This window comes from Ambystoma mexicanum, chromosome 2p, assembly GCF_040938575.1.
Source record: "Ambystoma mexicanum isolate Mex_15411 chromosome 2p, UKY_AmexF1_1, whole genome shotgun sequence".
NCBI classification, from domain to species: Eukaryota; Metazoa; Chordata; class Amphibia; order Caudata; family Ambystomatidae; genus Ambystoma; species Ambystoma mexicanum.
In genome coordinates, this window is record NC_090923.1 from 879,892,934 (window position 1) to 879,920,093 (window position 27,160).

General features: G+C 46.9%; 1 protein-coding gene across 5 annotated transcripts in view; it reads right to left on the reverse strand.

The window, feature by feature from the left end:
• ARHGAP35 (Rho GTPase activating protein 35) overlaps positions 1-27,160 on the reverse strand; it is an 849,836-nt gene that overhangs the window by 33,640 nt on the left and 789,036 nt on the right. For all 5 annotated transcript variants that reach the window (XM_069644573.1, XM_069644572.1, XM_069644575.1 and 2 more), the window contains one exon: positions 7,905-8,010. In XM_069644573.1, the coding sequence (XP_069500674.1) occupies positions 7,905-8,010 (106 nt within the window). The remainder of the gene's footprint in view (positions 1-7,904; positions 8,011-27,160) is intronic.

Sequence of the window (27,160 nt, forward strand, 5' to 3'; positions counted from 1 at the left end):
CCCTAACACAAAGTCCACCACAGTGAAAAGTAAACTAACTCACTTCTCCACAAAGTAAACCTAGTAAAGTTGTGGTGTAGCAAGTAGAGATTGGCCCAAGGAATTATTTGTACTGCATTGATATTAGACTTGACTTTGCCACATTTAACTGAGAAACCGTAGAAGTGCAATAGTTGGACTATGTACAGTCTATGGATGTTGAACAGGGAGGCATTGTTCATCTCTAGTTGCCAGTGTCTAGATGGGGATACACATGTACTGCTTATTTACATCCCACTAAAGAGAACACTGGTATGGTTAACCCTTTCCAGCAACCCCTCTGAATATTTACAATGTCTTACACTCACTGATCTGTGGGCATAGCCTCCATTCATGGGCGTGATTTAACATTCTTGACCAGATTAGGGAAGGATAGAAGAGTACCTTGTTTATATGGGGAGCTGCCCTTGATCAGTTAGCCTCTGGCCTTTCCGAGTCCGTTCTCCAGTTTCCACAATGTTGTCCCAGTTGATACTGGGTTTGACCCCCCTATGTTTGGCAAATGTAGACCCATGTATTGAGTAGTGGGGGTTGAAAAGCCTTTTGTTAACCTGTAATAGGGTCAGCACAAAACTCTTTTTGTGGGAGTGCCACTTCCTCTGAAAGGCCTGGTGGAAAAGGCCTGAACAGGTGTATGGTTTATTTTTTTTCTAACTTTCCCAAACCTCTGCCACCTATCTGCCATAGAAATTCTCGTTGTCAGGGTACGTGTTATTGAGTGTGGCTTGATTATTTGAGTGAAAACCTGTAACTGAGCCAAACTTGCCATTTTAATATGACCATATTTGCTGCCCGTCTGCTGTCTCTACCGTGCCAAGAGTGTACTAGCGGTGAGCTAGCCCTCCTGCAATATTGCTTAGGACCTTGTATCTTCAGCAACATTTTAATGAAAGGCTGCATCTTGTTCCATTTGGATCACTTGGAACGTAAATGTAAGCACAACATTTGCAATGAGCATTTTGTACGCCTCTGGTGATCTTACCTATTTTGTGCATACATCTGCAACCCTTGTATTTTAGAATTTAGGAGGTTGATGTGGTAAACATCCACCCACTGTGGTAACCTACCAGATTCCACCTTTGGCTCTGCTTTAATAAACTGGTCACAGGGTGAGGTTTGGATTTTCTTAAGAAGAATGACCCGCACAATTAGCGCAGGTACTTCATGCCCTCAGAGAAGGTTTACAATAAACCATGCACGTTAAACCTACCTCAGTGTATGCATTATCCATCAATAGTGTGTGAATAAATCATCAACACCACTTAACAGAAAGATTTATTTAGTAGTCCATAAGAACACAAATGCTCCAGATGAAGCAGACCAATCACATTGCCAATGCATTACGGATAGTCAAATCCTTCATTAGGGCTGATCTGTGCAGAGTCAAGAAAATATCTGAATCTGCTAACCTCAGATGGTGAGAAGGTTTAGTAAGACTAGCTACTGAATGCTACTAAACTCCCGAAATGCACAGAAGGACCTTAGATGTGTGCTCTACTCCGTCCCGTCCCCTTTCTTCCATACTGTGCGGGCGTCCCTCGCTAGGGACGGGAGACGGAACCTTTTTCACCCAAAATTTTTTTTTCAAAATGCCCCCGAACTCCTTTAAATTTAGATGCATGTGGGGGTGCGGCCCTGGGAGCATGCGCTCTCCTGAAGCCACCCAGCAGCGCCACTCCATAGTCCTCTTTTCCACGTCAACGGACCGCTTTCACCAGCGCTCCTGGGTTAGGTCTCGGCCTAGAAATTCCATGCAAACTTCCCCAGAGAAGTATTTTTGTCTTCTGTCTTTCAGTCTTTTATTCAGATAGCTCTGTCCTCTGGCGCCACGGTCCCCCCAGCACATGTCGACGTCATCGGGTTTCAGCAGGTGTCCAGCCTACGAGGGGCTCTTCCCGATGTCCGACCCCCACTCTCTTTGCCTCCGCTGCCATGGCCCCGATCACGGCTCGGAGGGTTGTACAGCGTGTGACGCCCTTAAACCCGCACTCTGAAGAACAGGTTAGCTCGGTGGAGAGAGCTCTTCAGAAGGTTGCCACAAGGACTCGAAGGACTTCGTCAGACACAGGTCCAGGCCCAAGGTAGAGCAACTGTTTTCATCTGCACCCTGCAAGGGCGACTCCTTCCCCAGTAAACGTCCGAGCAGAAGAGATCCGAGGCGGTTCAAACTACCGGCCGTCAGGCTAAGGGGTCGTGAGATCCTCCCGGTGACATCGCTAAGGGACTGCAAGGCTCCATTACCGGGTCTCCACCCGAGGGGCTTCACCCTAGTACAGGACAGATGTCCAAGGGGGAGGCTAATGGCTTTTTTCAGTCTCCCTCCTTATCTCCTGCCTCAGAGGGGAAAAAAGGCATGACATGCTCATCCGGGTCCACAAGTGAGGGCAGGCTGGCACTTCACTTGCAATGCTGGCGTGCAAGGTTTTGCGGACTCCTGGATCCAGTCAGTATCATCTTCGGGCTTCCACCTACCGCTACCTCCTTCCACTCCACTCCACTCCAACAGATTGGGACATCAACTCTGTTGGTGGAAATTCAATAGCTCGTAGAGAGCCAGGCAGTGGAAGAGGTCGCAGCCACCGAGAGGGATCTGGGCTTCTATTCGCAGATTTTCATCATACACAAGAACCACCAGGCAGGCTTGAGAGTTGCGCTGGACCTTTCCATCCTGAACCTTTACCCAACTCTTAAAAAGTTCAAGATGGTGAGAGTATGTGCTCCCTGGATGCGTAACCACACGTGCCGATCTGGCAACCTCACCGGTCCTTTGAGGTTCAGGATCATGGGGTTACATTTACAATACAAGGTTCTACCATCTGGCCTCAATTCAGTCCCCAGAGTCTTCACAAGACTCATGAACGCAGTGGCGGCCCTCCTCAGAGCCCAGGGTCATTACATCTACCCATACTTAGATGGCTGGCTGGTCTGAGCAAGGTCCCCGGATGCAGAACACCACACCTCCTCTGCTCTCATGAATACTCTGCACGATTTGGGATTCTCCATCAAGCTCAAGAACTCGCAACTGCAGCTGACGCAGAATCTAACATTTCTGGACCTCATCTGAGATGCAGGCTCCGAGAGAGTTTTCCCCTCGGAGGACAAGATCACAGCCATCAAGAGGGCCACAGAGCATTTTCTCAGCAGAGCAGGGACCTCGGCATGGTGGTACCAACACCTCTTGGGTATCATGGCGTCATGTCTCCTTGCAGTACCTTACACAAGGCGCAAAATGAGACGATTACAGCTGCACTTGACAGCCTCCTGGAGTCAGGAGAGGGGTTCCCAGGCGGAACAGGTCAGCATTCCACCCCATCTCCACCAGCACCTGCTCTGGTGGAGAACGGATTATAACTTGTGCATAAGGCAAGCCCTTCAGGCGGCCAGCACCACAGGCTACCATTACCACCGACTCGTCCCAGGAGGGCTGGGGAGCCACCCTAGATAGCCGCATTGTTCATGGAGTTTTGTCCCATCAGGAGCAGGTGGCCCACATCAACTGGCTTGAGTTGATGGCCACCTGGCTCACTCTCAAAGCCTTCCTTCCAATGATCAGTGGCAAGACGATCCACATTCAGACAGACAGCTCCACCATCATGTACTACAACAAGCAGGGTGGCACAAGGTCTTCTCCCCTATGCACTAGGCAGTACGTATTTGGGAGTGGACTCTAGAGAATGTTTACTTGACAGAAATCCACCTCCTGGGGGAGTCCAACCTGGAGGCGGACAGGCTCAGCAGGCTGAGTACAGACAACTACGAATGGCAGTTAAACGAACAAGTCCTGCAAGGGATCTATGACAAATGGGGTCATCCTCAGGTGGATCTCTTTGCCACCTGGTGCAACAAGAGGTGCCCCCACTTTGCGTCCTGGCAGGGACAGTGCCGGGACTCTCTGGGCGACGCGATGCAGATCCAATGGGAGAACATTAACGCATATGCCTTCCCTCCCACTCCCCTGTCGCACGGGGTAATTTGCAAAATCATGGAAGCCCGGCACCTACGTATCATCCAGATAGCTCTGTGGTTGCCTGCAAGACCATGGTTCTCAGAACTACTCGGCCTGTCGGAGCAGTGCCTGGTGCACCTTCCGCTGGGTCCAGCTCACCTACTCACAGCAGGGAGGCACGGCCATTCACTGCGCCCCCCAGAAGCTAGCCCTCGCAGCGTGGTTCCTGAACAGGTAACACTAAGGCACCTACGTCTGACACAGGCTGACCTAGACATTATACAGGGTGCTAGGAGCCATGCTAGTAAAAGCCAGTACAAGAGCAAGTGGACTAGGTTCTGTCACTGGGCTGAATCAAAGGAAGTCTATATTTTACACAATATTGATGGATTATGCATACTCTATGTGTAAAGTGCTTGGTTTATTAAAAACCTTTGTGAGAACGCAGTACCTTCGCTAATTGCGTGGGTCATTCTTCTTTTGTAGTTACGCAATAGTGCCTATAGGGGACCTGCAGTGCTCCTTGTACCTTTGAGAATTTATATAATCGCATTTGTTTAGCTTGTTGGCAGTACCCTCTCATTTCAGTTTTATTTTGTTTAAAGCCATAATTGCCACATTTTGGGTCAGATTGGTGCGTTTAACCTGCATTTTCAAAGACTCGAATATGGAAATGTACCGAGTCACCAGTCTGCAAAGGGGGTGCTTCTCTTCCTCGTTACCTAGTTTTCACACCAAACCATGAAGCTTCCAGGCTCATGACAGCAATGTGACCTCTGTGGGAGGAAGTTAAATGGGGTTCCTTGTTATCAGGGAAATCCTTGGGATAATCCTCTTAAACACTTTCTGGCTCATCATGAAGATGTTACTATTTCTCTGGGAAGTACTCTTCCCCCTTCTAGATAAAGTAGTCAGGGTCTTGATGCACTGAAGACAGCTTGTAATTGGGAAGAGTTCAGGTCAGCTGGCTGCTCGCTCTTTCATTTCCTTGTTTTTTCAAGAAACACTGTATATTAGCCAATGCCCATCTATATCAATGTTAACTGCTTGGAAGAGTGCCATCCACCAGGAAGAGTGGTGGGTCCGTCACTGGCGTTCATGGACAAGTCCTACTCTAAATCTGAGAAGTTCATATCTGTACTTTCGATGTCGAAAGGAAATGAGACATTGTCAGTGTCCTTTGTCTATGGCTGCGTCCGGACGCACATGTTTACTCTTTGAACATCTTTGACAACTCATTTTTACATGTCCCTATCATCTTAGTCCTGTAATGTGGCAAAAAAAAGACAGGCCTAGTTGTCGATGATGGGCCGCCTATCAAAGAAACGATAGAATGAGAACTCACCCTATTCTCATATGTTTAGGCCAACACCAATCTCAATGTTCTAAATGTTACCTATAATAATAATAATTTAGCATTTATATAGCGCTACGAACCCTCAGGCATCTGAGCGCTGCTTATTATTACCCACGGTGTGTGGTGCTCATTTATCGACCTCGGGAGGATGAAGTTCAAGCGGGTGACTGTATGCCCACAGGGGCCCAAGCAATCTAAAGCAGTGTGCTCCACAATTCCTCAAAAAAACCAAAGGTGCGAGCTCTGCACAGGCCCTGCAAACTACATTTTCTTTCTTTTTGTTAAAAGGCAATACTGCGTGGAACTCATGCCTTCTTCCCCTTTGGTGCAGTGACGCTCTATAGTTGGTTACTGTACCGAGTAGCTCAGCCTGAATGTGACATTTCAAAGCAAGTAAATCTATAAAATATCCAATGCTGGACACATAATTAAGTGTTGACTGCACAACTCAGGACACAACAAATAAAACCAATAGAATTGTAGGCCATAAACACCCAGTACCCTTCCTAAATTAGTTTAAAAATAATCTTTAATTATCTTTTTCAGTCTTTCAAGACATCCAACGCAGAGTTATCTATGGTATATAATACAAACCATGCTGCATTCTACAAAAACAAAGCCCACCAATGAGAAGGACAACAAAGTGCAGTCTTCTCAACTGCACCAATGGCCAAACAGGTGACATATTTAACCTTAAGCAGAATTTCACCTATGGTAAATGTGTGCAAGGGGACAACAGAAATACCCTTTTTCAGAATTCCAGTTAGAGGTTTAGGGCTACTATCACGACCTTCAATGGTGCAGCATGTGGCAAGGCAGAAAATACTATCAAAGAAAAACTGCTTTGTAACAGTTGATGTCAAGTCACCACAGACCTACCTCAGCTACATCAATCTAACTGTGACTGGTCTCAGTTCATGTCAGCATCAACATGTTTGTCAAAGATGCAGGTAAACTTGAATTAACACTTGCAAAAATAATAGCACTTACCTATAACACTCAATCCATGGGTAGCAGCTGCCTGCCTATCACAAAATACACCATGATTTGACAGTAAGTCAAAATATCAATCAATAGTCTGTCCCAGAACACTCGAGCCAGGATTAAAATAGGCCAAGCCAGTTCAGAGTCACTATGGAATTGACCTAGCAAATGCTACCAACAGAATCCCAACAGGTCCAGTCTAAATAGTCACACGCCCCCATTTCATTTTGCATCAAAGGCTCCTGCCTACACAGCCCACAACTACCAATCGCCTTACACAACACACACTACTGGGACATCGGAGCAAACATACCATTAAGGGACCATATATCATCAATCAAGTCCCACTGCACCAACATTACTACACCCTAATCGTTCAAATCTATGTGTAAGTATTTGGCAACATTCCTCTGACCATTTTATCAGCCAACAGATTAACAAAAGCCTTTAATAAAATGGCAACACTGAAAATGATGCCACCATGTTCTCAATCTCTACAGACCAGCCTCCACACATTCCAAAAACCAATGACTGCCTGCCAGCTCATATCATTCGAGCCAGCTGCTCTCCTTTTTGCCTCATCTTAGGTACAATAAATATTGGTTGGTCAACAAAAGCGGTAAGCTTTTTGAAGTGCAAGTCATCCTCCGTCTCACCTTATCATTCCACTTACATAAACTAGAATGTCAGGAGATTCCCCTACTCACTGATGTGGCAAAAAACGCAAATTCAAAACACAACACATACAAACTGCTGTTGATGGGTTTTAGAGTGCACATTTAGTTGGTCGATTGTTTTATTTTAACAGACTCTAAAAAGGTATAGTTATTGTTCAATGCCCTTCCTTCAGTGTGCTATACTTTTCACCCTAGAAAAACCAGCCAGTGTTACTGAATGTCCATATAATGAATGGCAGTTTTAAAATGTCATCAGGATTAAACTAATTATTTTCCAACAACCATAAAAGGAATCTTCCATCTACCAAACATGCATGCAATGCACATTTGTTTACTAACATTTAGTACATTTGCATTTAATCAACAAAAAAACAAATGTCTAAAATGAAATGACAGAATCCTCAACTTCAATGAGTTGCTGTAGGGATTAACAGTAGGTTAATCATATGCCGCTCACTATGCATGTTGGTGAGCCGCTGCATATTAGTTGGCCAACAAGTCCAAAACCATATGTAGTTCTTATCCCAGCAATAACTTATCAGTGACGTCACATATCGCCCTGCACCAGATAACCCTGCAAAGTATAATGTTACAATAGTAGTCATCTCTGCCAAATGGCTGCAACTCCTGCAAATTGCAATTTATTTTGCCATATAAGGTTGTTCCTGTGCAATGAAAATTACTATTTATGATGTTGGGACTACATACTGCTGAGTTCCCGGACAACCCAAATCACTTTGATGCCATGACAATGACAGTCAAGCATTACACAAATGCCACTACACAAAGCAGTAGCATGCCAGTGATGGGATTAAACCAATCTAATTTATCAAAACATTAGTTTTAATCCCCCCTCCATTCACATGCCCTAATGGGTGCAAAAACAATCAGATTCACTGACCTGTTTAGATGAGAAATTACATATTTGAAGAGCTCGTGGTTCTCCTTTGGGAACTTCTTCAGCACCTCCTTTAGAGCATGGAGCTTTTGATCGCGGTCATTGATTTCTAAGAAAGAAAGTCATAACTGTTGACACAAGAAAGCATTCATCACTAATCTACAAGAGCTTCAGGGCGGCTTCTCCTGAGCAGCGCAGGGAAGTGTCAACGGTTTGCTTATTCATCAGAAAATATATGCTTTCCCACTGCTCCTCCCCATTTCTTTCCTTTGCGCTACCGTTCCTAAACGATCTGTGGGAAATACACCCACACAAAAAAAAATGTGCACCACTCACCTTTGTAAGAACTGAAGCCCCTCTTCCTTCAACCTTCTAATGCCCCTAACCAAACCCACACAGACTGTGAAATGCCTAATTTCTCTATAAGAGAACACACTTTCTTTAGGACCACCGATAAGCACCAACCACATCTACCAAAGATGGCTGTCATTGAAAAATTGATCTTCCTAAACAACCAAGCCACACTTGCAGCATTCCACACAAACATTCTACCACTCCCTTCTCTTTCATCTATGAAATGTGAAGGGGTTTGTCCTCATGATCAGCAAAGCTAGCCCATCTCACTATACCCATCCACCCATCGAATTATCAATATAAAACATGTCGAAAATGATCACTCATGACTATCAACCTTTCATTAAAATCTATAAACCTCCTAAACATTAGGACCACTAACTCAATTTCTCTACGACCACATATTGGTTGGATTCCCCAACACCCTGAACCACCTTAAAAAGCAACTAATTCAACTTAATCAGTCCTCCTCCATGAAACCTTCTGCCAACTCCCTTCTACACTTCTCTGTCCCAATTCCACAAACTATTAAGAAAACTCAAAACTGCACCTGTGGTCCCTGTCCCCAAATAAGTCAGGTCTTCGGTGAAGCTTTTTCCACCTCTTAGTGACTCCATTGAAGAGGAATCTCTAAACTTTAACTTGGCACTCACAGATCGCTTGAAGCAACACTACTTGCTCTTTAGCTCAACCAGGCCCCATGCCTTTAACCCTGGATCTCTGTAGCCATCCAACAACTGAGGATATCTATGCATAATCATCTGTGGCACTGGTACACACCCCATCATACTCTTCTAGAAGCCTACAACGAATCCCTCACCTGCAGTTCCATGAGTTTTTACTACAGATTTTCATTCATTTCTTTACTGCATATTTTGTACAATTATTTACCTCCTTGCAGCTTCAAAAGGCAGGGGCATTTCCCCCTTCCCACACAACACGGTGTTAGCCCCCCACACCCTCCCCTCTACTAAATAGAACAAATAGATCGCCCCTTTTCCAAAATCACTTTTAAAAGAAATTGATATATGGTGGGGGCATTCTATTTCTGTGAACATTCTACAGTGAAATATATGTGCAGTAACTATTGTGCAAAGAAATCACTGGGTAACATCTGCAACGTCTGTCAAATCACAATAGTACACTAATATCTCTCCTTGCTTCTCATCCCTGCAAGCGATCCATGACCCTGCAAGTCAAATTTATGCCTTTCAACCCAACTACTACTTCTCAATCTAAGCGGACTACTTCGCCAGCTACACCCTCTTACTATCTCCAAGATACATGCCAATCTGACTTTCCCACCACTCACACTCTTCTGCCTTTTATCAACTATCCACTTCTTGCCCACTATCCCGATCAAGGTTCCACAGACATTCCACATGCTCAATCATGTCTCCAAACTTCTAATCACTGCTCACCAATGCCTTCTTTCATCCACCCTGTGTCTGCTAAATCCTTTTGCTGCCTTTGAGACTATGAATCATCCTTCCCTCCACTCCAGGGCTTTCAGGACACTGCATTGCTTAGGTCACATTGCCTTTTAGCTTAAGATGCTAAGAAAACCCTCATCTCCACTTTAGCACTTAGGGTGGATTACTACTATAGCTTTCTTTTTGGGACTTTACCATCTACATCTTTGCACATCATAAAGAATTAAAACTTTGCTACACACTAAAAACCTCCCACAACATCTTCATTCTAAGTTACCTATGCAGATCTTCAAACTGCTCATTCCTTCCTATAAAGCGGCCCATCCCTAAAATGCCTGACCCCATCACAACATCCGCTCCCATTCGCAGCCTTCACACCATAGCCTCCAAAATCTATCCATTCCCATCAGCAAAGACAATCTAAATATGTTCCACTTCACCTGCTCTCCTGATCTGAGAGATATCCAGAATCAAGTACTACCATAATCCCCGCCCCCCCCCCACCATAATCACTGTAAACATAAGTGCAGCTAGCTGTGGACTGTTAAGTTGTACACAGCCGTACATTTTAAACCGGTTTCAGTTTTTCAGTCCTGGGATTTTGCCATTTTCTATTCCAGAATCCTGGTTTATGTGGCGACCAAAGTCATTGAGCACGTTAAGGAGCTAGTAATGGGATTAGGAGGTCTGATATTAGGCCTTGTGTGCAGTACTTCTGAGCAAAACACTTCTGCCACAAATTACTGTTCTCCAAGGCGAATCTGGTCAGTGAGAACCAACATCAGCAGAGTAGAATGTCCTCTGCAGACTTAAATGTCGAGGCTGCTTTAACAGCAGCCCCACAGATAAGCAGCCTACCAGCCACTTTTACTCCATAACAAGCGATTGCTCATAGCCCAAAAAAATATTTCCAACCCAAAATAGGAAACCGACCCACATGAGCCTGCCTCCACACACAGTTCCATGTACATGTTGACATTCAGTGTTACTAGTTGAGGAGTGGTCCTACACTAAAAAAGTTATTTCACTCCCAACTTTAAAAAAAAAAAAAGCACAAACTACTTCAAAAACATATCTTGAGCCTGGTATAAGAGGATTCCCCCGGAGCAAAATTTCAAACTACCAGTGGAAGATCTCTACATTGCAGATAAAGCTAGTGGTCATCATGCCGAGAATGTATGCACAAAAGAAAGCATGGTAGAATGTACAGGTAGGGGTGTGGGGGGGATAAATAAGCACCATCCACTAACTTCAGAGAGCTTACACAGATGTTTCATAGTGACAAACATCGGCAGGGGTTACTTCAACAGTAAGTCAATTTAATATAGTTCAGTGATTGAACTTGAATTCTACAACTCTACACTGCAACTTAAATCCCAAGTTGGCACACCCACAGGTTATAAAACAGACAAGGGACAAGAACCAACAGGGACAGAAGAACAAGGAGAAAAGCAAGTGTAGAATGGGACAGAAGAAAAAGAGCAACCTCACAGCAGGGAAGGTCAGACACAAGAGATGGAGTGAGAGCCATATAGGACATTTCACTGGACAGCACCCGGATTACATCCAAATAAGAAGTGTTAGTTTTACACATACAATTCTATAACCAAACCCACAGTTGCATTCATATTTACAGGTGGCCATCTTTCGATAAAATGAAACTTGCCAGAAGCTACATTTCACTATGTTACACACAGACCTACGGGTCCTTGGTCTGTTCCATAATGTACATATTCACTTTAACCCCAATACGCTCTTACAAAGAAACTCTGACCAACCTTTCCCCACGCACCCTCAAACAAGCACAGTCCCCTTCACTCCTTTATCCAGGCATAGTAAAATCAGCCTCTTGCTGCAGCGGAAGCTTGCCCCGTGACCAGAGCTACTCGAGCAAAGATATATCTACATGAATTCCCAACTCATCTTCAATCCCAGTGGCTGCAGGTACAATCCCAGCATAGGTGTGTCAGAGCTGCACGTGGACCTTTACAGACCCAGCACATGAACCAACCTAATGTCGTCTTTATGCATATTGGAGGGCAAGTAATGCACATAAGAACACCTGTTGAATTACATGAAGCCTTTGTTCCAACACAGGGGAAAATGTTGTTGAGATATCACAACACTAATCTGCCTTGATTCGTCCTTAATTTATCTTGATCAATGCAGCCTAAATAGCCCAGTAGCATTCTATATAATTCTGTGGCTGACCAACAGATGACAATACTCCCAATAGGAGGGTGGGATCTCTGGGATGAGGACTATCACTGCACATTCCCTGCAACCTGTTTCATCAAGACATCCTGTTGAGCTATGAAGCACCCCCCTTTCCTGTTTAGAAATGTGTATTTGTACTTCAGAAAACTACGTTTAAGGCCCACAACTTTCCCAGTAAGTGGATTCCCGAATCTGCACATATTCGCAAAATTGACATTTTCCCACAATTGTCCACCACAACCAGATTATGCAAATGCCATAGAGGTGATTTGTTAAAAAGTCTTTGTCCCAACATGCCCACTACCTCATCCCAAATACAAATAAATCCAGGCGGTGCATCCCATCCCTCTCAATCTCCATCCATGAGGTCGTAGCAGTTCCCATAACTTGCTCCATAAAAATGTTTTATAATGCAGCCCCGCCTCAACCCCTGACGAATTGAATGGCCGTTTTGTGAGTCGTGTGATGATTTTTGGATAAAAGGAGTAATGACAAAAGCATTTGTATCAATCAGATCACTGCGTTCCATCGTCTTGCGAGGTTGCTGGAACATATCAAGGAGTGTTCAAAGACACGATTGACATCCACAAGATTTGTGAAACGAACAAATTACTTCCCCCTGGTAATGTTCTTTCTGATGGATGTTCCTCCCATGGATTCCTCAACCTAGATATATCCATATCCTGCTTCGAAGCCTCAGTACTTCTCCAGCATGGGGTCTTGCATGGATTCACATTGCTCATGAATATTACCCATCAGGTTGGGAATCCTTAGTAAAAAGAAAGCAGTTTAGCTTTAAACTCCATCTGCTCATTTCCTCTACAGCCTATCAGTGTCCTTTGGGTCATACTGCCCTCAGCCAATGACACTCGTCCTCCTAAGCTCCATCCTTGGGCGCCATCTTCAGATTTTACTACACGTTTCTAGTGTTCGGAGTCCTCATGCTTCGCTCCTCGAAAATCATCGACCATGGCTGATGCCACGAAGAAAAACCTCATCTGGGCCTATGGAAGCTGCGGCCTGAAGAACATTTGTCGAGGACGGGCACCTCAAGGGCCTTTATTTTCTTCATCCTGACAACAACGCGAACGGATGCTCTGTCTGCCAATCCTTCTCATCTAAGATCAAGAAGGATCACCACCTGAGGTTGGTGGCATGGATCAGGCAAGGCCTCGGACGCGGCCTCTGGCAGTTACACCTCGTCCAGGGTTTGCAGGTCCTCGGATCGTACTGTCTCTGGTAAGAAGAGGTTGAGGTCCTTTGGGGATGCTTTTTCTACGAAGATCCAAAAACAGTCCATCAGCATCATAGCCTTACGTCTATGCGGCTGTAGGACCAGGTTCTGGAAAGGGTCGGTATACATCACTGACTCAGTCGAATGTTAGCCTGCCGGCTTGTGGCTTACCATCGTCTGCAAGGAAATCGCTGACACTGTCCAGGCACAAATCAATGCGCAGCTCTTCTAAAGATCCGTCAATGTCAGTGCTACGAGACTAGTCGACTACAACTTCATTCACCAGGATCATTTAGTTGACAACCCTTCGTCGACGAAAGCCATGTCAACAAGCACCCAGTCTACGACCCCATCAGCGAAGTCAGGGAAAACTAGTCTTCGGCAATGAAGAGTTCGTCAATGACAGTCATCTTTACCTCCACGACAGTCATCACGGTCACAGTCTCTCTGCCTCCTAGACCTCCATCAATGGTGCTGAATACAATCCAGTCGACGACTGCTCTGTAAGCACCTTTCTTAGCATCCTTCCCAAGCTGCTTTGAGCGGGTGAGAGACTTGCCTCCAGCTTTGGACTTCCTGCTCAGACCACACAATACAGTTCCCCTGTCTACTCTGGCTCCTATGGGATCCCCCAGGAGATATATAGAAGACTCTTCTTTGGATGAGGAAGGGGGCCATGGACCCTTGAGGGATCACCATCCCATTAGCCTTACACCAGCAGTTTAGCCCTCCCAGTGGCTCGATCCAGACTCCTGCTGCACTACCTGCACCAAGGGACATGTTCCTGGACATCTTAAACACCTTGCATACATTGGTGGCTGACATTCAGCAGTGACTGCCTACTGCTCCTGTGCCTGGTCCTGCCAGGAGTTGTCACTCCCATCCCCCAAGGCCATCTTGGCATCAGCCGACCCCGCGTCGTAGGGAAGCTGTTACAGCTCAGCCAGTGCAGGGGGGCCAATGAGCCAGCTCACACAGATACTGACATTGACACCACCAGAGACTAGGATGACTACATTCCCGCGGATGGGGAACTGCCGGATGAAGACGAGCCCACCAAAGCTTCCCGGATGAAACTGGCTCCCAAAGGCTGCCAAGCTCTTCAATCTGGTGCCAGAAGATAAGAACAAAGGCTTCCTATTTCAACAGCGAGAGTCCTCAAAAAAAAACATTGTGTCAGTCCAATTGTAGGACATGTGGGAAGATGGATTAGCAGTCATGAAGGCTCCGAAAACCAAGCCTGCAAAGCTTGACAAGCTGGAGAATAAATACCACGTTCTGGATGTGGGCCTGAGGTGTCTCAGCCTTCTCCAGACTCGTATCAGCCACCGCCAGAAGTTTATCAAATCCTTCATAGTCATCCATGGTCCCTCCGGACCAGGAAGCTCGATGCGGCTGGCAAGTGCATAATTACCACAACCGCTTCCACCATCAAGGCCACCAACGCCCTCGCCATCCTGTCTAGGTACGAAAGGAGCTGTGGTACAAGCTGGGGGCCCATTATGGACTTCCTCCCTTTTGACAATAAAGCTGGAGCCTTTGGCATTTTCCGGGAAGGAGACAGCTTCGGACCACGCTATCACTGTCACTCTTCACATAGCATACTCAGGTTTCCACCCGATGGGGAATGGCGTGGCTCTCCAGCACCAAGATTCGCTGAAGGCCACTAATTTCTGCACGGGCAAGCATACCAAGGTTATTGACATGCCTTTCGAACCTGTTTGGGGGAAGGCGGTAGTTGATACTATCCAGGCCATCAAGACTGACACGGAGAGGGTGCGCTCTCTGGGGACCCTGAAGTCGAAAAGGTCATACTATTGTTCCCCAAAGGGAAGTCGCCAGATCATACAATGGGTATGCCACCCCTATCGTCAGCCCTCTGGCTCCACCACCCAGGAGGCTTACAGCAGTTGATCCCAAGCATAAAGCAGCAGCACCTAGGATTAAAGTCTCCCCCTTCCAGGACGCAGATGCCCAAGCAGGCCTAAACCGGCCCAGGACCCATGCCCCCCACTTTCGCACCACAGAGGCCGACAAACTTTGTCGACCAATGCCCAAGAACTCCAAGGACAAATGGGTGCTGGATGTTCTTCAGCAGGGGCATGCTTTAGAATTTCAAGACCAGTGCCCCTGCATTCCTCCTGTCGCGCGTCAAGACCTAGACCTCGTCCAGGAAATTCAGGCCATGTTATGAAAAGGGGCAACCAAACCAGTCTTTCAGAGGCTTCGGCGTGTACTCAAGATATTTTCTAGTAATGTAAGTCGGGAAGGTGGTGACTAATCCTAGACTTGCAACGCCCAAACAAGATCCCAAAAATTCGGGATGGTCACATTGCAGCATGTGCTTGACCAGCTGGAGGAAGGGGATTTTCTGGCAACTCTCGACCTGGAGGACGCATACTTCCACATCCCCATTCATCGCAAACACCGGACGTTGCTGCTTTTTGACATCCATGGGCGGCATTACCAATTCAAGGCCATTCCCTTCAGACTAAAATTGGCTCTGAGGGTACACATGCTTGTCCCTGGAAGCAGCACATCTACTCGTACCTGGAGGATTGGCTCATCCGGTCCAGCTTTCACACACTGGTAATCCAGCACACAGCGGAGACCATCCAACTTTGGACTTTGCTAGGATTCCCCATCAATTATCCAAAGTCCGGGCGACTCCATCATGGGGAGCATCTAGTGGCTGTCGACAGCGTCCGCTGCATCAGTCCAGTCCCTGGTGGGCATGATGTCCTCCTGCATCCACCTAGTGGTCTTTTGCAGGCTCCAAATGCAGCATCTTCAGGAATTCCTGGACACCAGGTGGCAGCAAGTCGCGGGCATATGGACAGACAAGATCACTCAATCGGGCATTGCATCAAGCTCTTCAATGGTGGTCGGTTCAGCCACATCTCACTCAAGGAGCTCCCTCCCAGATCCTGCGGTACCAGGCTACAGTCACTACCGTTGCCCCTATGGTGTGTTGGGGGGGCACACACAGGACATTCTCACGCCAGGGGCCTCTGGCTCCCAGAAGAAAAGGAGTTACACAAACATCCTGGAACTACAGGCAGTCTTCTGGGCCTCAGCTACAGGGGAAAGTGGAGCAAATCTTCCGACATCACCACCATGTTTTACATCCAGAAACAGGGCGGGCGCACTGCCCCGCTCTCTCCCTGGAAGCCCAGCCCCTATGACACTGGCCCATTCTTAAAGGCATGTTCCTCGTCCCCTTTCAACTGGCAGGTGTCAAGAACACCCTTATGGGCTCTCTCAGGAGGGAGCTGCAGTCCGGCCATGAGTGGGAGCTTCAGCAAGCACAATTGTCGCGCCTCTTCAGCGAGTGGGGTGATCCTAAAATCAACCTCCATGTCGTAGCTGCCAACTCGAAGTGTGCAAGCAGATATCCTCAGCCAAGTCTAGGGATGCCTTCTCTTTCCCCTGGGAAGGCCTCTTCCTGTACGCTTACCCCTCAATTCAGCTACTGCTACGTCTAATCAACACACCCAGACGTTATCACTGCTGGATGATCCTCATCACACTGGCTTGGCCGAGGCAGATCTGGTATTTGGACCTTGAAAATCTGTCAGTGATACTAGCTATAGAGCTGGTTCCACTTCCCGACCTCTACATAGGTGGATAAATCCAGCACCACAACCGGGCGTCACAGCTTCTCGGTCTATCTCCTGCAGTCCTAAAATGTGGGCACTATTCCCTGCGTTTAGAATGCAAGAGGATCCTGGCCAAGGCCAGCACTCCCTATATGTTTACTTGATACAGGCACAAGTGGAAGCACTCAGTGTGGTGCCAGGCACGAAAGATCACGCTGCTGCACGTAAACTGCTCTGCAGCTCCTGCCGAACCTGCTCTCGCTGGTCTTGCCCAAGCATTTATCAAGGTCCATCTGGCCGCCATATTCCAGTACACACGGGCTCCAGGCAAGCTCTCCTTGTGGTGGCACAGGCTCGATAAGGAGTTACTGTCATGATGCCTACCACCAGGCATCCGGATCAAGCCCATCAGCCCCGGGAGCAGGCATCCAGACATTTACAAAAACCCCAGCAGCCCCAGCTAGGGGCTGTTTGGGTTCAGTCCTGGCACCGTAGACACCAGGCTCATAATAAAAATCAGTCCTGGCGCCATAGGCGCCAGGCTCATATGACTTACCTCATGCAGACCATGCTGCAAATAAATCCAAGCCAACGTGAGGCCTGGATGGGACTATTTTAATACAGGGACTATTTTTTACTCGGGTGTGGTCCTGGGGAACTTCTTTCCTGGGACTACTTTGGAGGCTATTTAAACCACGCCCGAACAGCAGCACATGCTTCGTGTTATTCTGCATCCAGCAGCTTGACTCTCAGCGTGCCTGCAGCCAGCATCCAGTCTTCTGCCACGCCCGCGTGCCTGCAGCCAGCATCCAGTCTTCTGCCACGCCCGCGTGCCTGCAGCCAGCATCCAGTCTTCTGCCATGCCCGCCTCGAATCCGGAGTTCCTAGAATAAAGAGGAAGAAAAGGACAAGGTTAGAAAACAAACTTATTTCAAATCCCGCACCTGATTCCAGATCCATTTCATCTCCCGACCTGGAAAGTACATCAGTCCTGCACGTGTCGCTTCGCCAGCTCCAGCACGGGACCATACTCACCAGTTCTCACAGCATCTTTCGATCCGGCACTGTCTCCATCATTTCTTTGCCATACTCCGGCACCTAGGGGCACAAGAATAACAAGGTGAGCCAAGGGAATCAACAAATAACTCTTACCACTATAGACTTACCCGATTTACCACCGGCGGTATTATTCTCCATATCTTCATATGCCGCATCTGTAAAGAGGGAGAAAAACAACACGTTCACGCATGCAATAGTTACCGGACAGCGTTGGGTAACGCAGACTCTTACCTGAACGCCAGCAGAAGCTCCGAGACCACCTTCTCACAAACTCAGTTGCAACTTAAGGAAGGAAGGGGACAAGAGTGAACATCGGGCACATTGAACTCTTTGAACTTGATACTTACCAATCCCGCCTGGGACTTCAGAGTCAATGCTTACCGGAACTCTCCCAACGCCTTCAAACCAGTGAAGTAACTGGTATCTACGCGCCCCTGCAAGACACGCAGGATGGAGAGCTCATCTTTTACAAACATAAGATGAGGTTACTAAGGGGATATCGGAGGTGATTAGTGGGGGAGAGCGAGAACAGTTGGGAGGCCATCACTAAAACTCACAGGTGGCTAATCCCTGTCTCCACTTGCAGGAAAATACTTCTTCGGGTCCAGCAGACAAGACTAGGTGGGCCAGTCCAGACAGTCATCTCTGCACTACGCATCACGTTGACGGAGAACGCAGCTGTCCGGGTCTGATCGACACCCCTGGGTCCAGGTGAGCGTAACAGTTACTCAAGGATCTCTTCAGGACTTTCCCACCGTTTAGGGCTTCCGCCCCAGCTTGGGAACTGAACGTGGTCCTGTCTAAGCTCATGCGGCCTCCATTTGAACCAATGCATCATGCCCCTTTATAGTTTCTATCGTGGAAGACTGCTTTCGTGGTGGCGATCACCTTGGCCAGGCGGGTCGGGAAGGTTCAGGCCCTCTCCTGTAAGCAGCCAGATTTGTCCTTCCACGCCAATAAAGTGGTTCTGCAAACTCATTCTACTTTGAAGCCGAAAGTTCCATCGGATTTCATCTCAACAAGCCCAGTTTTCTTCGCAAACCCTTCTTCGCCTGCTGAAAGTGTTGCATTCACTGGACATTGCGTATACCCTGAAGTTCTACGTGGCATGCACAAAAGACTTTCAGAAGACGTCTCAGCTTTTTGTCAATTTTGGACTTGTGGGACACTGGTAAAGTCCAGTCTAAGGGTTTCATCTCCAGGTGATTCTCTGGCTATATCATGCATTGTCATGTCTTCCCAGCAGACCGCTTTCAGACCACCTGAGAGTCCACTCCACCAGAGCAATCGCAGCAGCAGTGTTTCTCTCTGGTGTTCCCTTGCTCGACATATACAAGGCTGATACGTGGTGGTCTACCCACACCTTCTCGAAATTCTGATTCAACAGGCATTCCAGGGAGGAGTCCCGGGTGAGCCAGACAGTGCTATGCAATCGATTTGTTTGAGGCAAGTCTATTCCAGGTATAAGTGTATAGATACTGCTGTATAATCATATTCATGAGCGTGTGAATCCATTCAAGACCCCATGCTGGAGAAGGAACTAGTTACTTACCTGTAGCTCTTGTGCTCCAGCACAGGCCTTGCATAGATTCACATGTCAAACCCTCCCTCCTTCCCCTCTCTGGTTCTTCTTGGTTCATTCTGCCACTTTACGTGCACTACCAAATCCGAAAGGCCACCAGGGGTGGAGCTCAGGAGGATGCGTGTCATTGGCTGTGGGCAGTATGACACAAAGGACACTGATAGGCTATAGAGGAGACAAGCAGTTCAAGTTTAAAGCTAAACTGCTTTCTTTTTACAGAGGACTGGGAATATTCATAAGCATGTGAATACACGCAAGACACATGCTGGAGAAAAAGCCCTACAGGCAAGTAACTAGTTCACTTTTTGGCATCAGAGGGCGTTGTGCAGCATCAAGTCGATGTTTAACATTCCCGCAGCCGGACGGGACGTTGATGATGGTATAAATAGCATGCACTGTGCCTGTTGCCCCAATTCCCAATTTGTCCCTCTTTCTGAACAGTGTAAGGGTGTCTAAGAAAGACTGCCACAAGGGTGGCATGATTTTGGTTATAGACTAATTTTATCGTATTGAAAACCCGACTGTCCCCATATCTAAAAGGGGTTTCCCTGCCTCGAAAGGAATACTAAAGGGTCTGTCAGAATGTCCGTCAACTTAAAGTGCCACCGTCCGGTGTCAAAATCCTACCTTAACCCTCACAGTGCAATTAAAAGATTAACAGAAACGTTTCTTCTTCAGGAGAACGGCTCCCTTCTCCTGCTTCTTGAACAGTGCCCAAATGAATGTTCTCCCACAAAATAGAGGCCAGAGGAGTGACTCCCTTCCCCTGGCTTTCCATCACAACTCTCAGCCTGGAACCAACAGAATGCCTCCCTTTTCCCGATATTACTTTCTACAGTTCACAACAAGGCCAGGAGGAATGACTCTCTTCCCCTGGCATTTTTATCTTAACTCCTAGTTCAGTACCAGGACAATGACTCCCTTCTCTTGTTATTGTTTGGCACTGTTCTTTCTCGCAGCTTTCAGCTTGCCATACACTCTTCCACGCTCATCTGTTAGCAAAGTTCCAATTTGTATTGGGGTCCCAGAGCTTTCTCTGGAGGCCAGTGGTTTCCTTGTCACCACTGTGCCAAGGAAGAGTTCCTCTGATGTGCTTGTTGTCACCGTTGGGGTCCCAGACCCTTCACTGGTGGTCAGTGGGTTTGTTTGCAACTGATACGATGAAGAGAATACTGGAGGCACAACTGACACTGGCTAAACCCAATAACTATTTCACTCACACTGGGATGATGGGAAGCTGTTTGAGCGTCTCTCCCGTGCCTGCTCGCTTTCCCTCTGGATCTCCTGTACCTCCCCTTACCTTCTTGGGCCTTCGGTACGTCACCAGAACTTCCTAGGACCAGGATCGGCTAAGTCGGTTCTTCAGGCTTCTTCTAGTCAGAATCTGCAGCGCAGCGTCTCCGCGCACAACCCTGCTTGCATCCCTCTCGGTCGTGTGCTCAGGTATGCATCGCCAGACCAAACAGAACTCCCACGGTTGCTCATCTGTGCTCTACAGGTCTTCCTCCTGCTGGTCCGCCAGAAGGGTTTGAATCTCCCGATTTGGAGATCTGCTACTTCTGCTTCCTCCGACAGCTGCGTTCAGATCTGTGGCTGGGCTTGCCACATCCGATAGTCCTTGGTTTCTTTTTATACACTGGATCCAGTTCCTCCCATGTGGATAGAAAATGTCCATCTCTGTTAAAAGCAATCCTCATACCTCCTCAGGGCCGCCTTGTCCATGATCTTCATGTCACCTGTGCTCTTCCTCATCCTAGTACTTTCGGCTTCCTTTCCTATGTTACAACAAAACATTGGTTTGCTCTCAATGTAGTGGTTCTAGACATTAGGGAGGGATAGGGAGTGTCGGGGAGTAACACCAATTAATGGGCTGTACCACAGGTAATAGACCATAACCTCAGAGTGGGAGACCCTCGCAATGAGGTCCTTCCGTACTAAACCACCCTTATTGGGTGGCGGCTGCACCTTCCTAGCCTCATGGGAAACGGCTCCCCTTTAGAGAAAAGTGTTGAAACCTTGTGAATAATCACAATAGCCAGCTTGAGAATTAAACAGAAGTACCACAACAGATGGCAGCCCATCTACACACGCCCACCATTGGCCATATATAATCCACCAGATAGCCTTGATAAATCCCTTGAGAGGTCAAAACACATGGCGGCTGATCGCACACATCACTAAAGGAACACACAAACCCACAGGAAAACAGAATTGAAATAGTCTCTCTTTCAAGCGCAAGGTATCCAGGCCTAATCCTTTTCTAATCAATACAAGGTGGTGTGGGAAACACCTACTCCCGTGACCTTGCTGATAAAACTTAAATTAGCTCACCAAAATCACCCATGTGCTGCGCAAGTTGAAACCAAAACCCAGTGCCCAAAAGTTTCTTCATTAAGGATTAAATAACCCATATGGGTGTTTAAAGAATTATTAAACAAAGTCACCCAGTCATAGCGGTAGGCTGAGGGGGACAATGAGGAATACGAGTAGGAACATTCGTCAGAAAAAACATTACCAGGGTTAAGTAATTTGTTCTTCTAATGGATTGCGTCCTCCCACGGATTCCTCATCTTAGACTCCCATAGCAGTTTTGTAGATGGCGGTGGGAGAAGTGGATTTTGCATAATTTGCTGATTATTGATTAATATTGTGCAGATGCGCTCTTCCAAATAGAGCGTCCCAGCCAGGCAGTGTCCAAGAAGTAATGCTTTGAGAAAGTGTGGAGTGAGGATCAAGTTGCGGCATTTCAAGTGTCCTGCACTGGATCACCACTTTTAAGAGCCGAAGTGGCTGCCACTCCTCTGGTGAAATGGGCTCTAAGGTCCTCAGACATTTTCCCGCAATGTACTAAGCACTCCAAAACGCAAAGGATGATCCAATGCAATAAAGCTTGTTTGGTCACGGATTGGCCTAGCATGTGGCATTAAAAGCAATGGTTGGTCAGCTTGTCTGGCATTTGCCATACTAGAAATGTAAAAACTAGGAGCCCTTTATGGGTCAAGCCTGTGTAACCTCTCTTCATCCATAGAAGGGTGAAAAGGTGGATAAAAAGTGGATAGTTATGTTCTGTGTCAGATGGAATTCAGACACCACCTTGGGAAGGAAGGACGGACAAACTCTCAAAAGGACCTTCGCTTCTTGGAGAATACTGTAAATGGTGGTTTGCAGGGCAAAGCGTGTAGCTCACTCACTCTGCAAGCAGAAGTGATGCTACCAAAGACAGTTTAAGGTTAATAACCTGAGTGAACAAGAAAGAAGAAGTTCAAATGGAGCGCCCATTAAAAAATTTCAGTACCATGTTCAAATCCCAGGATTGGAACCAGAAAAGGGACCGGTGGAAATGTATCCATCAGTCCTTGCAAGAATTGTAAGACAATTGCATCTTAAAGTAAGAGCCTTGTTATGGAGTGCGTTTAAACTAGATAGCGCCACCAGGTATCCCTTGACAGTAGCCACATGCAGCCCCTGATGGGCTTGGTGCAGCAAAAAAGAAAGCACTATAGGAGTATGGCAAGTCACAGGATTTTTATCTTTGGCTCTACACCAGCGGCAAAACTTGTTCCAATCTCAGTGTTATAGGGCTTTTGTTGCTGCTCTTCTAGACAAAAGCAAAACCTCTATTATTTCTTTCGGGAGATCCCAACCTTTATATGTTAACCTCTCAGAAACCAGGCGTGAAGGATCAGAGTTCTGATTCCTGGGTGAAGATGGCCTCCCTATTGTGACAGTAGGTCCACTATCTGGGGAAGAATGAGTGCAGCTGACATGTCTAGAAGGTCTGCGTACTAAGTCCTCCTGGAACAATCCAGAGAAATCGGGATCAGATGTCTCAAACTTCCTCTACCACCTGATGACATGAGGAATAACGTGGACTGGAGGAAACATGTAGAGGAGTCAAAACTACTAGTGCACTACGAACGCATCGCTCAGAGGTCCTGTCGGAGGAAATTCCCTGGAGAAAAACATGTCGCACTTCCTGTTGACACTGGACGCAAACAGATCCTCTTGAGGGGTTCCCCAAATGGCAAAGATCTCTTGAAGGACTTCCTGAGCTAGTTCCCAATCGTGGGAGACTGCTCTGCCTGCTCAGAGCTTCCGCCACCGCGTTCTCCTCTCCTGCTAGGTGAACGGCCATAAGAGAGATTGTTGAGGTAGTACATGGCAACTGTGTTGTCCGTCATTATCAGGACATTCTTCCCCAATACAGAGGGCAGAAAGGCCCTCAGCGCTGGTCTGACTGCCCTGAGCTCCACAAGGTTGACATGTAGTTTGGACACCGTTGGGGACCAACAACCGGTGATCGTCAGATCATTGGCGTGGGCTCACTAACCCATTTGGGAAGTGTCTGTAGCTACTGTTATCTCTGGCTATGGTTGTCATAAAGGTTGTCATAAAGGAACTTACAGATGAGGAATGTCTTCAACAAAGTCGAATTGGTACTAAAAGGGTAGTTCGGTATCATGCGTCCACTCCTCTTCAGAAGAGGATTATTACTGGGAAATTGCAGGCAGGAGATAATCAATGCGTTGATTCTCTGATATGGAAGGGGAAACAACCGTGTGGAACTTTGCAATTCACTCGCATTTCGCCGGCAACATTTATCTTTGGGAAGGATGATAAGGATAAGGTGCAATGTGCCCTCAATTCTCCTCAGTCGGGGAGCTCTAAGCAGGCTGGCGGGGGGGGGACCAATCTAAAGAGACCCCCATTCGTTCTAAGTATAATCTTAACCAGCCCATTGGGGAGAGTGATTTGGATGATTCCTTCTTTATTATGGCAGATGCTACAGGTCATTTGCTGAGGGAAATTGTTGATCTAGAGATACCAGTAGGTAGATTTTTGTCCAAAGACAAGGGGGTGAGGAGCCTATCAGAGGGTGCGCCAATTGATACACTCTCACAAAATAGAAACACTCCTATAATGTGGAAACAACAAGGGGGTAGGCACCTATCCCCTATTAGACCGATTATAAAGACATTTATAACACCTATATATAGCAAGACCAGCTATACCCAAACTGATAAGGAAAGGGATTACTTACCCATAACTGTAGATAAAGCTACCGACCCTCAGCGAACCATATTGGAAAGTCGTGGGGTAGACGAAGATAAACAGGAGTCTCCTGGTTTGAGAAGGGAGGAGAGAGGAGATTACCTGATACCACTTCTATCCAATCTACACATTAGTTTGAATTTGGCTTTGAAAACCCTAGGTGAATCCCAAGAGACTTTTGGGTGCTCCATGGTAGGGCAACAAGCGGCCTTTAACCAATTAGTGACTTGTCTGGCTTTCTTGGAGGGTATTGTGGAGGCTAAGAACATTAATGAACAGATTACTAAAGAAAAGAGTCTACTTGATAAATATAGAGAGGAACAAGAGACTAGGTTAATGACCATGGATGCTAAGATTACTACTCTGTTGGAAGTTATGCTTACAGGAGATCGCCCCACCTCGTCAAATATAGTGGTAGAGGATTTAGTCTCTCAGGGAAAAGGAGATAATAAAACCAATAATGAAAACTATGGAAAGGATCTGAGCTGTCCAGACAGTCCTTCGGTCCTTCTGGATGCCATAATTATGGCAACAGAAGGGCCTATTCAGGAACAGGACACGGAAAAGTCCAGCGCTCAGATGCAGGTGAGAGAAATTATAAAAGAGGGGGAATGTTTAAACATTAGTAGTGAGAGTTCAATAATCTCCCAACATACTTCCTCTAAAAAAGGGCAAAAATGTAAACAAAAGACAAAATGTAGAGAGGAAAAATTAGCAGTCCAGGTATTAGAAATAGGCTCAAACATAAATAATGATGTAACAGCTCCAGTAAATAGCTCGGACTACGATATAAATGAGATGCCCCAATCCCCTGTCGGTAGACGAAAAAAGACAAAAAAGCAGGTTAGGATGTCCAAAAAAAGCAAAAACATGCCTAACATAAAAATTAAAGGCAGAAATGCGAATCTCAAAGGAATTAGAAATATCCCGCTTTAGGAAGAGCCAGATGATAGGGGGAGCCATAAGGCTTCTAATAAGGAAGAGGGTCAGGTTCGGGGGGGAGCCTATTAATAAAGACTCCCAGCCCAGGGGGGAAATCAATACTGACCTAAGTACGGAGGAGAATAATATACTAAAAGTTGGCCTAGAGCGCATACAAACTAAACAAACAAAGATGACAGCTTTTGGCAAAATAATTAGCACTAAACACGCTAGAACATCTGTAGGCACACAACAAATTGGGCACCCTATTATTTCCCAAGAAATTCCAGCAGTAGTATGTCCCAGTATCACCCCCTTACAAGGGCAGATGGTGTTAGCTGAGAAGGGGATTGATTCCACTAGTAATAATACGGGAGATACCCCCAAGATCTATATCTTTCTAAAACCCAAGATCCTCAAGAAAAGGCTGTGTTCAAATCTAGTGTGGATCACATAAAGAAGCAATCTATTCCAGCCAAGCCCCCTATAAAGATCTGTACAGGGAAGATACTGGGTTGGATCAATAATAATAAAACAGACTCGCAGGTTTATTTAAATAGAACCTACCTTTTAAGCCTGTTTAAAAAGATTCCCTTATTACGAGCAATTACTGTCATGATCTCTGCTTCCAAAAGATCAGGACTTGCCCGACTCCCTTGGAAGCAGACCCATAACCTCGGTTCCGAGTGCCAGCCAGTCCCAATTGGGACCTTTTGGACCCTGTCCTGGCGCCAGTGGCACCAGGCTCATAAAGATGCCCAGTCCCAGCGCTGGAAGCGCCGGGCTCATAATGCTTGGGTGGACTTACCTGCAGCAGACCATGCTGCTTACTTACCTGCCAGTTGAACCCCTGATCCTCTTCTGTTTGGGACTACTTTTCCTGTTGGGTGGGGCAGGAGCCACTCCCTAGGTTCAGAACACTGGAACTCTTCTGGAAAGCAGGAACTCTTTTCTTACCTAGGCGTGGCGGTGGAAGGAGACACCTAAGCACTACAGGAGGCTATTTAAACCACACCCGATGGATGAATCTTGCTTTGCGTTATTCTGCATTCTCTGCAGCAGAACGCTCATCGTGTCTTCTGCTTCTGATCCTGGGCCTAAGGGAACAAAGGCTTACCATCCTGGAATCCAGTCTTCAGCAGCACCTGTAAAGACAAAGAAAGAACAGGTTAGCACTACGGTCTTCAGTGGCAGCGCATCTCTTACCTGGTCCATCGGCTGTTACCAACGCCTCGCGCTGCATTCCGGCATCTGAAAGACAAAAGCTTACCAGCTCTTCGCACGCTCCGGAGGCCTTCCGCGCTGCATCCCGCATCTGAAAGACAAAAGAAGGTGCGTTTAAAGACATTGGGCAACTTTATTACTCACGTGCCATTACTCCTTCCCACGCCGAATCCAGTGGGTATTCCAGCACCCTTCAGCTTCTCTAAAGCTCCGAACTTGTACCTGCAAGATAAAAGGGACAGTTAGTGCGCATCGTGAAGCAGGCTACAAGCGCTTACTTACGTGCTTCCAGGCGCTTCTAATCCTCACGCGGGTTCGATCCTCAACTCTCATCAGCCCGCCATCCGCCATCGCCGGAACCCTGCAAAACAAGAGATATCATTACAAAAGACTTTTAAGACATTTGAAGTGCCCAGAACTTACCATTCCTGCAGTTAACGACGGACAGCAGTCCTCTGAGGTCAAGAGGCCTGCACCCTTATCCAGTGAAGAAACTGGTTACGGCACCCTGCCCCGGGGCAGATGGAGAGCTCAGCGTTCACTTACCTAAGGTGAGGGCGTTAACCTTTGGGGTTCTACAGGAG